This window comes from Chelonia mydas, chromosome 6, assembly GCF_015237465.2.
Source record: "Chelonia mydas isolate rCheMyd1 chromosome 6, rCheMyd1.pri.v2, whole genome shotgun sequence".
Taxonomy (NCBI): domain Eukaryota; kingdom Metazoa; phylum Chordata; order Testudines; family Cheloniidae; genus Chelonia; species Chelonia mydas.
In genome coordinates, this window is record NC_051246.2 from 22,908,588 (window position 1) to 22,925,730 (window position 17,143).

Here is a 17,143-nt window from a genome sequence, read left to right on the forward strand (position 1 = left end):
TATTCCTACCTACATGCCTCCAGCTTTCACCCTGACCACACCACACGATCCATCGTCTACAGCCAAGCTCTGCGATACAACCGCATTTGCTCCAACCCCTCAGACAGAGACAAACACCTACAAGATCTCTATCAAGCATTCTTACAACTACAATACCCACCTGCGGAAGTGAAGAAACAGATTGATAGAGCCAGAAGAGTTCCCAGAAGTCACCTACTACAGGACAGGCCTAACAAAGAAAATAACAGAACGCCACTAGCCGTCACCTTCAGCCCCCAACTAAAACCCCCCCAACGCATTATTAAGGATCTACAACCTATCCTGAAGGATGACCCAACACTCTCACAAATCTTGGGAGACAGGCCAGTCCTTGTCTACAGACAGCCCCTCAACCTGAAGCAAATACTCACCTGCAACCACATACCACACAACAGAACCAATAACCCAGGAACCTATCCTTGCAACAAAGCCCGTTGCCAACTGTGCCCACATATCTATTCAGGGGACACCATCACAGGGCCTAATCACATCAGCCACACTATCAGAGGCTCGTTCACCTGCACATCTACCAATGTGATATATGCCATCATGTGCCAGCAATGCCCCTCTGCCATGTACATTGGTCAAACTGGACAGTCTCTACGTAAAAGAATAAATGGACACAAATCAGATGTCAAGAATTATAACATTCATAAACCAGTCGGAGAACACTTCAATCTCTCTGGTCACGCAATCACAGACATGAAGGTCGCTATCTTAAAGCAAAAAAACTTCAAAACCAGACTCCAGCGAGAAACTGTTGAATTGGAATTCATTTGCAAATTGGATACAATTAACTTAGGCTTGAATAGAGACTGGGAGTGGCTAAGTCATTATGCAAGGTAACCTATTTCCCCTTGTTTTTTCCTACCCCCCCCCCGACGTTCTTGTTAAACCCTGGATTTGTGCTGGAAATGGCCCAACTTGATTATCATACACATTGTAAGGAGAGTGATCACTTTAGATAAGCTATTACCAGCAGGAGAGTGGGGTGGGGGGAGGTATTTTTTCATGCTTTGTGTGTATATAAAAAGATCTTCTACACTTTCCACAGTATGCATCCGATGAAGTGAGCTGTAGCTCACAAAAGCTTATGCTCAAATAATTTGGTTAGTCTCTAAGGTGCCACAAGTACTCCTTTTCTTTCTGACAGGAAGCAGGAAATACAGGAAATCTTGCAAGAAAAAGCGTGCTCTTGTGGGAAAGTTTCCTCCAAATTTTGCGGAGTCAAGAAGTTTGGATGAACAACTACACCAAGCCCAGGACCTCTGAGGTTCGCCCGTCACTAGACCCTAGAGCATGTGGGAAAGAAACTGATTCTAGTCAAAGGTGGGCTGCCAAAGCTAGTAAAAATGGCAAGCATATTTTGGTGCAGTTTTCTATTAATGTTTAAAATATCTCCTCTGGCTGAAATGTTGTCAGCCCAGAACATTTGTGGAGGATCATTAAATGTATTTCCGGCACACCTTTGACTATGGTCCTGATGTAGGGCACCTCAGGAAGAGGCCAACTGCTTTTGAGATAGCAGTGAAAAGCAAGCCTTCATGCTTGCCAACATCCCAATCTTGCACTGGTTTTGTGGCTAGGACAATGTGGCGAGTGCATGTTTTCCTTGGCTAGCGGACAGGAGGCCAAATTCCCATGGGCTGGTTGCAGGATGAGGTACTCAGTTGGAAAAGACAGCAAGGATCAGATCCATGCAAGCCTTCCCCCCAAATATGAACTGAATGCAAATGTAGACTCCGATCCTGCATTGAAGTCAACGTGCTCTGTGCACCTACAGCTCATTTGCAGGATCAGGGCCTCAGAGAACGAAGGCTTTATCCTGAAAGATTAGCATTTCTGGTGAGCTGCTCTGTGCTACCAGTGGGCTTGAGGGCATTCAACTCTATGCAGGGGATTGGGCCCTAAGCTTGGAATTGTCCTGCTGAGCTAGTTCTATAAGCTGCGAAGAAATACCAGCTCACTTGCAAGATGTGTTTTGGGGGCGGGATGGGGAGGGGGAATATAGACAAATACAACATTGCATGCCCTCCAGGTCCCCTTTTATTGAGTGACTGAATACAAAAATAAGATCATATAGGTGCACAAATGCAATGATCTGCACCTTGGGAAGAACCATCTTAAATCAGCGGTAAGCAGTGTGTTAATAGCATCTTGTAAACAGTTCTCTTCATAAGCAGGAAGCTTCTTGAAACACGATGCTCACAATTAAAAACTCCCCAACACAGTCAGAGTAATATTTAGCACTTCTCATCCTGTGAGCCCAAAGTGCTTCGTTGAAGGTGGGTGAGCATCATCATCCCCGTTTTACAAATGGGAATATGCGTGAAATTAACAAAACCCAAGAAACTGAAATCAAATGTAAACACAGAGCTTAGGAAGCACATACCATTCTCAGAGGGTGATGGCTCACCCCAGTAGCTTCATTTTACAATGCAAAAATCATTGGCAGAAGCACAGTTGGAAGAGTTCTAGAAATCACTACCGCTCTTATGGCAACCTGTTACAGTTGATAAAAAAATTTATAGAATACATGGCATTTCTCCTAAATTGCACCAGAAGTAATTTGGAAGCACTTTCAGTTTGTCTTATAAGCAAACAGGGGAAAGAACAAGTCACAGGCTTTCCATCTCCTTGATACGTATTTAAGCCTCTCTCAGCATCCCTGCCTCTCACATTTCTGAGTCCGCATACATTCCATTGATTAAGTAGTCCACTTGCGTATAGTCCTTTTTCTTATAGCTTTCATAGGCCTGCATGGCAAATAGAACTAAGACTGTTATGAAAAAAATGATACCAAATAGAAGTACTGCCAGGAGTGAACTGGTGTCCACCAAGTACTGAGTCAGAGGCCCAGTGGCAATCAGCAGATTGTCATAATCTGTGTTTTGCTGACCTCTGCCAATGCCCAAGGCTGTTGTTTTGGGTGCATTTGTTGGACCCATGGTGGTAAGCTTAGTCAAGGAAGTACTATATGTTGTTGTTATCACCCCAGGCCCAGTGGTGGCCTTTGTCATTGGCTGATTAGTTGCTGAAGTCTTTGTTCGGACTGGGATAGTAGGAGATGGCTTACCCGTGATATTCTGGGGCCTGTCCACTGTAGTTGTCAGGGGCTCAAGAGTTGATGAAGTAGCTTTGATTGTTGGCATTATGGAACTGGCACTCTCTGAAGATGGATTGGTGACTGCAGAATCTGGGGAATGCGTTTTCAAGTCCTGTAGGCTGTCGGTGGTTGTCGCTATAGATAAGCTTGTTGTCAATGGGCCAACCCCCGCATTATTAACTATGCTAGGGGTGGGAGTGCTGCGCGTGGCATCCCAAGGCAACCGGGAGGCAACGGTTACACTGGAATGCTCTGTCTGGGACACTACAGTCCTCGCTTTCGATTCAGAAGTAGCAATAGTAGTTTGAGACAAGGGTGCTGGTGCCTTTGTAGTTCCTGAAGTGAACACCTTATTACTTGTCTTTTCAAAGGTGGCTGTGGGCGCGGAGCTAGAAGTATCATTATTTGAAACGAGAGACGAGGCAGCTGGAGACGTGGTGCTGGTAAGGATAGCAGAATTACCTGTCAGAACCCCAAGGATCTCTGCAGTTTCATTACCTGTGGCTGATGGAGTAGTTGTACTTATCTCACCTGGGGTTCCCTTGGTGGATTGGGTGGTTGTGGCAGTGGTGGTGGCAACAGTTGTAATTACTGCTGGTGGGGTCGTTCTGGGACCTGTCATTACAGTCCTTACTTGAGCTGATGGTGAAGGTGGCACCGTTGCTCGACTCTCTGTCTGGTTTTCTTGGCTTGTGTCAGAGTCCACTTGCCTGCCGGTTCGGCCAGGTGGCTGTGCTTCTCTTTTCTTAAGGACAAGTTCTTTGAAAACAAAACACAAGGAAGTCCATAAGTTCAAAAACCAGTGGGCCTAATTCTGATCTCATTCACACAGAGGTAAGTCAGGAGTACCTCCTGAAGCAGATGGCATGCAGCTTACTTCAATGGAGTTATGCCCTATTTACTCCAATGTAAATAAGATCACAATCAAACCTAGCATATCCTCTGTTATTTGCGTAAAGCCCTCTAATAAGCTGAACCCTTTTCTGGGTTACCCTCTATGCCAGGCACCTCTGTCATTTGTCTCTCCAGGACTGGAACCCTCTGACTTGCTCAAAGGAAGAGGAACACTTCACCTCTCAAACTGGTTCTCAGAAGCAGAGCAGCAGTACCCCTCACTCTGACCTGACCAGTGAGGGTCAGAAGCCAAAGGCCTGTGCTCTTATATGTTAAAAGGCACCATTCAAGGCCTTTATTTAGGTCCATAATTTTACCCCTCTTAAAACTTTTTGAAAGATTTCCCTTAAATACGTAAGGCACCTCAGCTGATGATCAGGCTTTTAGCAGCATGTATCCTATAAGCATTAAAAGAGGTAAGCCGTTAAATCCTCAAGCAACCTTTGACAATGCAAAATGAACCACGGACGAGCTCGAGGGAGGTTGTTTTTTTTTTTAAATTTGCGTACAGAGGAATTTTTAAACACATTTCAAGATTGGTTCCCCAATTGCCAACAAGCTCCATTTCATTGTGGTGTCACTTTTAATTAAAATTTAAACCCCTGCTGTTGTAAAACCATGGCTAGCAATTGCTGCTAATGCCTTTCTGATTACCCATGCAGCATGCCACTTCTGGCATGACATCCTGGCAGTCAAAGGAAATCCAGTCCCAAGGTGTCCTCCTTTCAGGGTACCTCCACCCTGTTTTTTGTTTTTGTTTTTTTAAAGTCCTTCTGGTTGTGTCTTCCAAAAGGACAGAGTATAGGGTGCAATAGGTGAGCCCTTTCACAGGGACAGGCTAAAAATCATGTTTCTTTAAAAACCACACCATGTTCTTTCAATATTACAACTACCAGAAGAGACAATGGGACAAAATCTTCCAATGGACAGATTCTAAAGTTTAAACATATCTTGTGCTCCCCCTTTTCAGCCAGAGGTGCAGCAAAGCGCTGAGTGTATAGTATTTAGTATGATGCAATCTTATTATCTTAAAGGTGACTGCGCCATCTCGTTTTACAAGGAGCCCGACAGTGTAAAATTACCTCCAAGTAGATCTGTAATGTCCTGAGTGCTGGCATTCTGACACACATACAGATGGCGACAGTGTAAAAGGACACAGCGATTCTGATAGAACACTGACCAGTTGCAGTAACGATTACCTAAAACACAAGACAAGAGGCCACATAAATGGAAGGAAGTCCTGATTTTAAAAAACACATCAGACCCAGTGTGGTCCTGGGATTTTACCCTTAGCAAAGCGATTTAAAAAAATAAAATCTCTCTGTGCCATGAATTTTCCTTTACACACAATAGAAAAATGGACCAAAATGTGCTATATGCAAAGCTCTCTACTTTGTAGTTTCAATTCCAAGTTAACTTGAATGTCCTACAAACTTCATAACAGGAAGCTCTGTTATGAAATCCATAACAATCAGCGTTCCAGCAGGATCACATTCAGACTTGGCCCAAGTGGCTGGAATTCCAGTGAAACCAATGGAGCTGCACCAGGTTCGAATTTGGCCCAGGTAGGTCAGTTCACAGAGCTCCCCACCTGAGTCCACTGTAACCAAATATATCACCTTGAGTAGCCCAACAGCCCTGCTACTGGCCAATTAAAAAAAAGCATTAGAGGAGTCCTACCTGACCTCATCCGCTGGAAAGGTCACATCATGACTAAAATTTGTACCCCTTTTAAGACAGTGCTGAGGGAGAGCTCTCTTTACTGGTGTCTTCCCCCACTCCAAAAACTAATGCACTCCGCGGTGTGAAGTCCCAAAGTATGTGAAATGATCGTGACTGTGACCCTAGGACAGGGGAGGGCAAACTATGGCCCGTGAGCCAGATCCAGCCTGTCAGGGCTTTCAATCCGGCCCGTGGGATTGCCAGCCCCGTGGCACAGCGGGGCTAAGGCAGGCTCCCTGCCTGCCCTGGCCCCTCACTGCTCTCGGAAGCAGCTGGCACCACATTCCTGCGGCCCTGGGGGCGGAGAGGGCTCCATGCACTGCCCTCGCTTGTAAGCACCGCCCCCCCCCCCACAGCTCCCATTGGCCGGGAACGGGGAACCACAGCCAATGGGAGCCTTGGGGGGTGGAACCTGCTGCAGGAGAGGGCAGCGCAGTACAGCTGCCTGCCCCACTCCACCCTTAGGAGCCACTGCCGGACATGCTGGCCCCCTGCCCTGAGCCCCCTGCTGCACTCAGCACCCCAATCCCCTGACCTGAGCCCTCTCCTGCACCCCAGTCCCCTGCCATGAGCCCCCTAACCCCCTGCCTTGAGCTCCCTGCACTGAGCCCCCTCCCGCAGCCCAACCGCCTGCCCTGAGCCCTCTCCTGTAACCTGCACCCCTTGCCCTGAGCCCCTTCCTGCACACTGCACCTCCTCCCACACCCCACACATGCTCCCTCATCCCAACCCCCTGCCCCAGCCCTACATTCATGGCCCTGCATGCAATTTCCCCACCCAGCTGCGGCCTCGGGCCAAAAAGTTTACCCACCCCTGCCCTAAGAGTATGTCTACGCTGCGGTAAAAGACCCACAGCATAGTTGTGGCTGGCCAGGCCTGGGCTGGAGACCAGACTCAGACTCCCTGAGGGGAGAGGACCTCAAAGCACAGGCTCCAGCCTGTGCCCAAATATCTACATTGCATTTTTTAGCCCCACAGCCCAACCCCAGATCAACTGACCCAGGCTCTGAGACTCGGTGCCATGGGTTTTTTAATTGAAGTGTAGAATGTACCTTAAGATCTGTCCAATGCCCACTGGCAAAGGGTTCACTGCCATGTAAGAGGAATGCCTATCAGGCCTGAAACTCTCTAAACCTAACACATGGCCATCATATTTACCTATAAAAAATGTGTAAGATATCAAAGGAAAACTGGTGACATACTGGTCATTAATATCACTGTGAAATGTATGTATCAAGAAAGAATTATGGACACTTACTGATATTATACTTTAAAATCTGTAACCAAACAAAGAGAGAAACGGATTTCCTTTCAGAAAGAGAGAGGAATAATTATCTTCTGTCTCTAATGCAAACTGAGTGTGGTGATGCCAGAGGCATTGGAGAGAAAGAGGAGAACAAATTAATATGAAGATATGGAATCAGCATAGGAAGACACAGGTTCATCCTGACTCTAGTGACAAAGACAAACTTCGGAGAAAATAGGGAGAAGCAAGAAAACATTTTGTTATTCTAATGAGGAAAAAGAGTTCAGCACTATTAGCATTCCATGAATGGGGTGGGTGATGCTGAAAGGTTGCATTTGGTAAAAAGCTTCTCTTAGACAAGGACTGTAATCTGTTAAGTTTTAGTCTCCAAAAAGTGTGATTCTACTTTTATTTGTAACCATTTTCCTGTTTCTATTATCTCTGCTTAGTATCACTTAAATCTCTGTTCTTTATTAATAAACATTCTTATTTTATCATAAACTCATATTAGATGGAGGTGTGCTCCCTCAGCTGAGCCAAGTGTGTATTCTGTCTTTTCTGAGACAGCGGTCTTGGTATTTCTGTTGGCATCCAGTGACAGGGGCTGGATGCTGCATGGAGATGCTTCTGAAGGGTCCAGGAACTGAAATACACCAAGCGTTAACCTGTAAGGCAAAGTGAGGACTGGCAGGGTCCTAAGGAGTTTGTTTGGCTGGCTAACAGCCTAAGGTGGCAGGGAGCTGTAACACAGTATAGCAAAAGAAGAATTTGTTGGTGCTAAGGCAGAAGGGTAAGAGTGATTTACAGTTTTGGACCCCCAAGAGAGTGTGTCAGTGACCTAATGAAAATATAGTCAAGTGAACGTGGGAGGAGACTGTACAGGATGGCTAGCCAGAAAATGGGGAGTGCTTGGAACAGAGTCACAAGGGACTAGTCAGGCAGCGTCCAATTGGTCAGTCAGAAGCCAATTACACTATACTCATTACTCCTGACAGAATTCTGCACCCCTGGTGGTGGGGTGGGCCTACATGCCAACAAGCGAGAGAGAGCGTGAGCGCCTCTGTCCCTCTTGCATGCTACTACAGCTCGCTGGTGTGGAAGGGTAGAGCTTTTTATTATGCACGAGGCAAGCAAGAGTCAGAAATGTAGCAGCCTGCCTGAGTTAACTGACCTCATTCTCTGAGGCAGATATGTAGCAGCCTGCCTACGTAGTAACACTGTTAACGTTCCTATTGTTAGTTAATGGTTTCCATTCTCAGTCAATTGCCCCAGGAGCATAAAACCTGTTAAAGGTTTAAGGCCCTTACATTGCCAGAGTGATGTAAAGGAGCCTTATTATAAATGACAGTGAGGGAATCCTCAGCTAGGAAGGTCTATGTGCTTTCTCGCTTTTTTCCTATGCCAAAGTAGCACAATGGGGTTAGATTACAGAGCAGGATTTATTTTACTTATCCATAAAAAAAAAAAAAAAAAAAGACTTTGAGGGCAAATAAAACATTTACCAAGCAGTCAATAAAGCGTCAGGACAATCAGAACCAAGCACTTCCCAAAGTGCCCAGCCAGGTCCAGGACAATGATTAGCAAAACTGTATGACTTTCATGTGTGAAAGTCTGAGCAATTTAAAATGACATTTTTAATCTTTTTTTATTTGTGGTTTGGTGTTCTGTAATGTAATTTAAATGAAAATCCAGAATTACAACGGGAATGCAGGGTATTAGTTACCAAGTGTTTGTAACTTAACTCTCATGTGTTTAGGAAATGCTGAATATTTGTGATTTTTTCTGTATTGTAGTTTAAATAAATTACCAAAACAATTGAAACTGGTGTGATTATATTGCATTATTTTGACAAATAAAATAAGCAGATTTTTGAATTTTTTTGGCATAGAATCCAGCCAGGAGTAACTCATACATAGTGGTATACGGAGTGATTCACCTTCATATACCTCTTAAAAACATTAAGTGTGAACAGGGGGAAGAGCAATCATATGCTGCATGTAGTGTGTTTTTTGTTTAAAGTTATCCCCAAAGCCACTGGTCCTCACCAAGGATTAAGACTATGGCAATCCTAAAATTATAAAAATAAGCCATTTACATTACCTGAGAATAAAAAAAGCATCTAGAAAATTTCTTAACTTGTGGGGAGGGGGGAAAAAAGCCTTTACATTCTTCGGCAGCTCAGAAAACAGCCCAGTGGAATTTCCCTGAGTTGCCTGGTGATTGGGGCATTCAGCGCTTCTCAGGGTCAGGCCCTTAAGATTCTAAGCCACTTGGGCCAGAAATGACATCTTCAGTTCAGCTGTATAGGACTGAACACACCCGCAGTGCATGGCAAATTATAATCAAATCGCATGCATCAGGGCAGAAGCTGATCATGGCAGGGGTTAGGAAGGAATTTTTCACCCCATACATTACGTGCACAATTGATCAGGTGTGTAAGTTTCCCAGTCCTACCCTATCACCTGCCTTTGAAGCACCACAGAATACCAGGCTAACTGGACTGAACTGGTACCACAAATCCTGTAATACCTGTGTTTGGAGGAGGAAAAAGCCCCTAATACCCAACAACATATTTTCTACCGTGTCTGTATACTCAATTAGTAAGTTACTGGAGGTTAAAAAAAAAAATGGGACGAAGGAAAACCACTCAAAGATACTTTAAAGGGAATCGTGCAGGGCGCAGGACTCAAGATTTGGCCCTCCACAGGATGGACTTTTTAAACACTATATATATTTATTTATTTATTTATTTATTTTAAAAAAAAATCTCAGCCTCTGAGACAAGGAACAGAACTGTGAAGATCTCTGCAGACAAGCAGGAACAAAGCCTGCAGGTGTGCGGAGAGCAAGGATGCTGGCTTGCGTGGACATGCTAATGCTGTCCCTCCATTCTCCTGTACTGGGTAGAATGTCCAATAATTATGACACTTTAGCTCTGCTCTTCTCAGCGAGCTGGGGATTGAAATTCCCTGAAATCCTATGCTCTAACACACATAAGTATTCCCTGATTCTAGCTAAATAAAAAAAACTTCCAGAACTGTGCAACATACACAAGCCAATCCCCTCCCAATACCAATCCCTCCCACTAGAGTCATTGGTTTTGCTTGTCCAGTACCTGGGAATTCCAGGCCTCAGTATCCTTGCCAAAAGATGAGAGATTTCTCCATCATTATTTCCATCATGGTAGCATCAGGAGGCACTAGCCTAAACCCCTTGTGCTAGGCAGTGTACAAGCATATAACAAAGAGACAGTCCCTGCCCCAAAGAGTTTACAGTCCAGTAGCAACTCTTCCCCAGTGAAGATGCAGTTGTATTGGTTTAAAGTGCTTGATCAGTATAGTTTATTCCCATATGAGAAGGGGAATAAGCTATACTAGTGTAAATCACCTTCATACCAGTCTAACTGCTTCCACACTAGGGCTTATAACAATAGAACTATATAGGTAAAAGAAAATCACCCCTGAACTAGCATAGTTATAGCAGTATAACTTTTCTAGTTTAGACCAGGCCTAACAATACAGACGGATACCTTCATGTTGTCAAATCTCATGCTTCAGGGCTTAAGTAGCGGTCAGGAAAGGAATCCACACCTTTCTCCAATGTATTTTGGATTTGGGTTTTTTGGTCTTCCTCTGAAGCATCAGAGATGGCCACAGCTGGAGATGAGAGAGACTAGGCGGAGTGGGACAGTGCTTTAAGACGGTACTGAGGATCTAATTGATCGCTATTTTCGGAGTCAGAAGGGAATTTCCCCCATCAGATTACTGGTGATCGCAGTTTTTTCCCCTGCCTTCCTCTGCAGCATGTGAGTGAGGGTGACTTACCAGAAGTATCTAGGTCTCTCTCACTAACTCAATTCTCTGCCATTACAAAGGCTTCAGGCAGCGGTGCGCCTTGACCCCTCCTATTCTCTGCCTGTGGCACCCAATAGTTTAGTCTTTGGAAGGCTGTAACACTTTGGCCTAATTTTAGTTGTTGGGGTTGGTGGGGAGGAGGGTTGCTGGGTGGGGTTGGTGGCCTGTGATATACAGGAGATCAGACTAGATGATCGGGTAGTCCCTTCTGGTCTTAAACTCTATGACCTTGTGCTCCCCTCATCCATTTGTAACAAAAGGGGGTTTTTTTGGGGGGGAGGGGGGGGACGGGACGCGGAGAGAGTAAAAAAATAAAAATAAAATTTAATTGGGGAGGGTAGAAGCATAGAACAAGAGATGTATTTTGGATATGTAGCTCTAGTAATATCCTTAAAAATAACCAATGAAAAGGAAGGTGGATTCATTCCTTTCTTTCCCGATAATCTTTCAACACATAGTACATTCTTGCAGGAGCAGAGGTGACTGAGAAATTTGGAGACATACACCATCCATCCTGCATCTACCATGACCAGGGTCAAACTGTGCCAGTCTCGTGTGAGATACCAAACCAGCTCATCTCTGATGGCACCAATAGTTTTTACAAAATTGGATGGATTAACCCTTCCCCAAAGCTCTGATTCAGAAAAGCACTTAAGCACATGAAAGTACTGCAAACTCCAAGCATTCAAAAATCAGAAAGGCCCCCAAAAATCAGGAGACTGGCTTAAAAAAACAACAAAAAAAAACCGTTTTAAAAAATAAAGAGATTCAGAATTTAGTATTTTCCTTACGATTCACATTTGCCAGCTTTTCTCTGCAGCCATGAGGGAGAATTTTTTTTTTCCCGTGAAACTGGGATTCTCATATAATAACATGACTCCAGGAGCAACAGGTGCTCCGTAAATCAATAAAATCAGCATATAGGTGCAGTATCCCCCCAGGCTGACAGCTGGAAGGGCAGAGGCCAAATTTTTCCAACTTTCGGGCTTAAGATCAGAACCTTGTAAGTGGTTGCTCTTAGTGCCACAGTGCCTCCTGGTGTTAGGGTGTTGCAGGAACTTTGCCTTTAGAACCTCCCATCCAGTGGCCACTTCCTGGGCCCTGCGATGATCTGTCTCTGTCCAAATCTTCCATGGCCTGGCCTGGCCTCTAGCCAAGTCAATTAGAAGTTCAATCTTCCTGCAGCTGGACATTTGGTTACCCTGAAAGTTCAAATTAATATCCAAACTAACAGCTCCTCTGCCCCTCTTTGGCTACACTGAAGTTCTCTACTCCTGAGCCCTGCAGAGCTTCTCCTATGTGGCTTCTTCCCAGCAGGTTTCCCCACACTCTCCAGGAACTCCAACAGCTTCCATCAGGGATTTCCTTGCAGGCCCTATCTCAGTTCTTTTCTCCTCACCGCCCCCAACACATTAGCCTGACCTGCTCCCTGTGGGTCTCCTCCAGCTTGACTTGCCCAAACCCTTCCCAGAGAGGGAAATCTGTTGGCTCCCCTCTAGACTGAGTTCACAGTAGTCGGCCTCTCTCCAATATCCTGCCATTGGGGTCACGCATCAGGTCTCCATCATTCTGGGGGATATGCTGGCTATCACAGACAAGGCTGAGCCCAGCTTGCTAGAAAGGGCCAGCCAGCCTGTGACACGCCTAAATAAATGGCCTGATTTTCCTGACACCTTTGAGGGAGAGGAGGGGGGAAAACCCCCAAAAAACAAACACACACCACATCAAGCCACATATTCGCAAAATTCTGGGCATAAAATGCATTTTCATATTCCCCAAGGGCCTGACATGCCAGGGAATCCATGTGTTATGGAAGCTGAACTAAACCCTCTCAGGAACACGCGAGGGTCTCACACACTGCAGCACTGCTCTGACTTTACAAAGATCAAAATTTTCAAAAAAGTGATTTTTTGGGCCCAAATGGAGACACCTCAAAAGGGACCGATCAGAAAATGCTGAGCACCCACCCTCTGAAAACCTACGGCATCTCAAGTTATGCACCCAAAATATCACTAGTCAGTCACTTTAAATTATCAAGTCTCAGCCAAGCTAGTGAAGGGTTAAGCAACTAGCTTCTTTCAAGACAGAAAACACTCAAGTGCGAAGATCAGTGAACAAAGATTGCTCAACCAGCACAGCTGTCTGCTGTAGCAACGTTCGCTTACAAACATCTGGCTGCATGGTACGTTGATAGAGTAAAGTGACCTCACACCATTCACACGCACACTATCAGCACTCACGCACGCTGCTTCTTATGGAAGCTAGAAAGGCCCTGGGAAATGGCTGCTCTGTTTTCAATTTAAACCAAAGCTGTCAGAAATTATTGAGCCACCACAGAACTGCACACAGAAGCCATAGCTATAAATGCTTGTAAACAAATGGAGTAAAAAGGAGAAATGTGGGGGGTGGGGAAGAGCCCTTTAAGAACATGGAAACCAGACAGATTTTATGCTAAAGGAAGACCAGCTCACCTGAAAGCGATAGGCCTCTACAAGCGCGTCTGCAATGCTTTTCACTGCTCAGCCGGTTTATTCGTATCACCCGAGTGCCTCTCTCCTTTAAGGTGGAAATTCTGTTTTCAGATATGCACAGGGAAATCAACAGGAAAAAAACAACAGCAGTCCACATCTTGAAGGCTGGCCTTGGAATCCCACTATTCTTCCCTAGAGCCGGTTGTGCAGGAGAAGCATTTGCCAATTACCTTCGGGTCCTAAGCGACATATCTGTCAAATGGAAATATTAAAAAAAAAAAAATAGATAGGATAGATCAAGAGGATGCATTAAAAGATTTAAATAGTTCTTAACTCTTTTTCATCTATAGATCTCACAGCACTTTATAAAGGAAGGTAAGCATCATTATCTCCATTATACAAATAAAAAAAACAGGTAGACAGAGGGTGTAAGAAGTGACTTGCCCAAGGTCACAGGTCAGTGGCAGAGCAAGGATTACAATTCTGATCTCCTTAGTCCAGCACTTTACACACTGGATCATGCTGAAAACCACACGAGACAGAAGCTGCAGCTCCTAGCTCATAGTTTAGGAACTAAGTTTCCAAAGGTCCCAAGTCAAGACGTTTTAAGGCCCACACATGCACAACGTATACTCCACACGGACATGAAAGAGCTATTGAAAATGTAACGAATTCCTCCCTATGTCATTCTGATCATGTCTGGGGGAGCTTGTCCAACCACTGTTGACGCAGATCATGCAGAGGCTGGAATAGCACAGCGGGAGTCAACCACAAACCATATGAAAAAAGTGATGAGATGAAAACGTGTGAACTAATTCCAGCAGATGTATCAAGATGTTAACTGATACCCCAAACCAACATCAAACCCATGGAAGTAGGCTAATCCAGGTACAAAGCTGCACATTGCTAAATTGGGGCTTTAGAGTCAGACAGGCTGGCAGGCAGTGTTCAAAACAGTGAAATTAAAAGAAAAACCATGTTATACGCATAGCAAAGAGACTAAGCTGAGCGCCACAGTTCAGGTCAGGTGTCAGAACCCACCCAAAGTTTAAACCCATGGTTTTCATCACTCCTTACAGACACAGCACAGCTTATGTGGGAGGATGACTGCACATAGCCTCAAGTTTCTATCAGTTTGCAGCCTTTGTGATGGGGGGACGACATTTATGCATTACAGGCCCACGTCAAGCAAGACGTGCGGGTGTCTCAGGCTGACGTACGAGCCCCACAGGAAACATGGGAGAGTGGACATGGCCATTGTGGTTGGATATAGGGGTACCTAGTCCTGCTAACGTTCTGTCAACTTGGTAGGACAGGAGAAGAGTACAGGGATCTGTACACTTGACACATGCCTAAAACTGGCCCTGCTTTTATGTCAGGAAATGCCCAAGAACAGTGGTCACCAACCGGTCGACCGCGATAGACCCTACAGGATCTCCCCGTCAATCGCGATCTCTGGCAGCACAGCGGGGCTCCTGCTAAGATGGGCTCCCTGCCTGCTCTGGCCCCATGCAGCTCTCGGACGCGGCCAGCGCAGCTGGGGTCTCCCTCCACATGCTGCTCCTGCCCGCAAGCACCGGCCCCGCAGCTCCCATTGGCCAGGAATGGGAGCTGTGGCCAATGGGAGCTGCAGGGGCGGTGCTTGCAGAAAGGGACAGCGTGTGGAGCCATGCGCCATGCCCCCTCCAGGGGCTGCAGAGGCATGTTGGCCCCTTCCACGAGTGGCATGGGGCCGCGGTAGGCAGGGAGCCTGCCTTAGCAATAAGTGCTACCCAGCAGAAGGCTGCACCCCAAGCCCCAGAACTGAGCCCCCTCACGAAGCCAGCACCCTGTACCCCCTCCTGCACCCCAACCCCCTTCCCCAGCCTAGAGCCCCCTCCCAGAGCCCCACCCTGAAACCCCTCCTGCACCCCAACCCTCTGCCCCAAGCTCAGCCCAGAGCCCCCTCCCACACTACGAACCCCTCAGTTCCAGTCCAGACCCCGCACCCCCTCCTGAACCCCAACCCCTACCCCAGTGAAAGCGAGTGAGGGTGGGGGAGAACGAGTGATGCGGAGGGAGAAAGAGATGGAGTGTGTGGGGCAGGGCTTTGGGGAAGGAGCAGGGCAGATCCTGGGTTGCCCTTAAATTCAAAAAGCGATCTTGGGTGTAAAAAGGTTGGAGACCGCTGCCCAAGAACATTCAGATAACAACTGGCTCAGTGCAGCTTTCAGTTTCCTGCCAATTCCAAAGGTTAATTTAAAAATTCCTTTTAATTCCAAATCGAGCTGTGAGTCCAGGTAACCCAGGAAACTCCAAGAGATCACACACTGCCCCAGTGGTTAGTGGACCAAATTCACACTCTCGTAGTCTAGCAGACTTTGTTCCTCTATATGCAATTAAGTGGGCAATGTCCCTTCCCACATTCCTAGCAAGAACAATAGGTCCTTGTCCAATACCTGTTCCCACTGAAGTCAGTGGAAAAGTTATCATGGACTTCAGTAGACTTTGGATGAATCATGCCCTTACCTTGTAATTGGAGTGATTCTGCTGCCTCAGAACTTGAAGTCTCGGAGGTAAGCCTGTACTTACAAAGAGTTCAGCATGGACTAGATTGGATGCTTCCAGGGCTTTTCCCTACAGGACTTTCAGAGCCACCCTCCTCCTTCCTCATTTAAGCAAGTCACAAACATCTCACAGGCAGGTATGACTCCTCAGCTGGACTTATGTGTAAAAATGCAAGCTTGTTCCACAACAAGGTGTGTGTGGAGAGTGGGCATACCATAGAGGAGGATTATCTAACCATCTTCCTGTCCAGTCAGAAAGGAGGTTTCCTCGGTGTCCTGTTATAGCCATCGACACGATGAGTCTCTCCAATCAGTGCCATGCTTACAGTTTGAGAATCTCTGAAGTTGAGGATTCTGGGAAAGCACTGACCAATGCTTACCAGCTCATTGTACCTATCCATATATTGCTACAGTGCACCTGGGGCTGTGGAATCTGGGTGCTAATTTTTCTTGGTCATTTACATTTTCAGAACCTTGCACAAGGGATTAGATTCAACAAAATGCAGGACTGGAAGGGACCTCAATAAGTCACCTAGTCCAGTCCCCTGCACTGGGTCAGGACTAACTATTATCTAGACCATCTCTGACAGGTGTTTGTCTAACCGATTCTTAAAAACCTTCAGTGATGGAGATTCTAAAACATCCGTAGGTGATTTGTTTCAATACTCAACAACCCCTACAGTTAGGAAAAACTTCCAAACGTCTAATCTAAATCTCCCTTGTGAAAATTTAAGCCCATTACTTCTTCTCCTGTCCTCAGTGGATGAGGAGAACAATTTATCACCCTCCTCTTTAAAACCACCTTTTATGTATATGCATATATATATATATATATAATATGCATTGTGAAGACAGTGGTCACTTTGGATGGGCTATTACCAGCAAGAGAGTGAGTTTGTTTGTGGGAGGGCGGAGGGTGAGAAAACCTGGATTTGTGCTGGAAATGGCCCAACTTGATGATCACTTTAGATAAGCTATTACCAGCAGGAGAGTGGGGTGGGAGGAGGCATTGTTTCATGGTGTCTGTGTATAAAATGTCTTGTGAGATTTCCACAGCATGCATCCGATGAAGTGAGCTGTAGCTCACGAAAGCTCATGCTCAAATAAATTGGTTAGTCTCTAAGGTGCCACAAGTCCTCCTTTTCTTTTTCCCTAGTATGTTTATGAGAAGAAGGTCATGTGAGAGAGTATCAAAAGCCTTATTAAAGTCGATAGCTAAACAAATCCCCACAACAGCCTATGAGGACGTAGGTCAGTAAGTCTGA

General features: G+C 45.8%; 1 protein-coding gene across 4 annotated transcripts in view; it reads right to left on the minus strand.

Moving 5' to 3' along the window:
- Window positions 1-2,067: 2,067 nt before the first annotated feature.
- C6H11orf24 (chromosome 6 C11orf24 homolog) overlaps window positions 2,068-17,143 on the minus strand; it is a 59,594-nt gene continuing 44,518 nt past the window's right edge. For all 4 annotated transcript variants that reach the window (XM_037899526.2, XM_043548759.1, XM_043548757.1 and 1 more), the window contains 3 exons: window positions 13,333-13,584; window positions 5,122-5,238; window positions 2,068-3,904 (listed from right to left, as the gene is read on the minus strand). In XM_037899526.2, the coding sequence (XP_037755454.1) occupies window positions 2,715-3,904; window positions 5,122-5,238; window positions 13,333-13,489 (1,464 nt within the window). In that variant the 5' untranslated portion in view covers window positions 13,490-13,584 and the 3' untranslated portion in view covers window positions 2,068-2,714. The remainder of the gene's footprint in view (window positions 3,905-5,121; window positions 5,239-13,332; window positions 13,585-17,143) is intronic.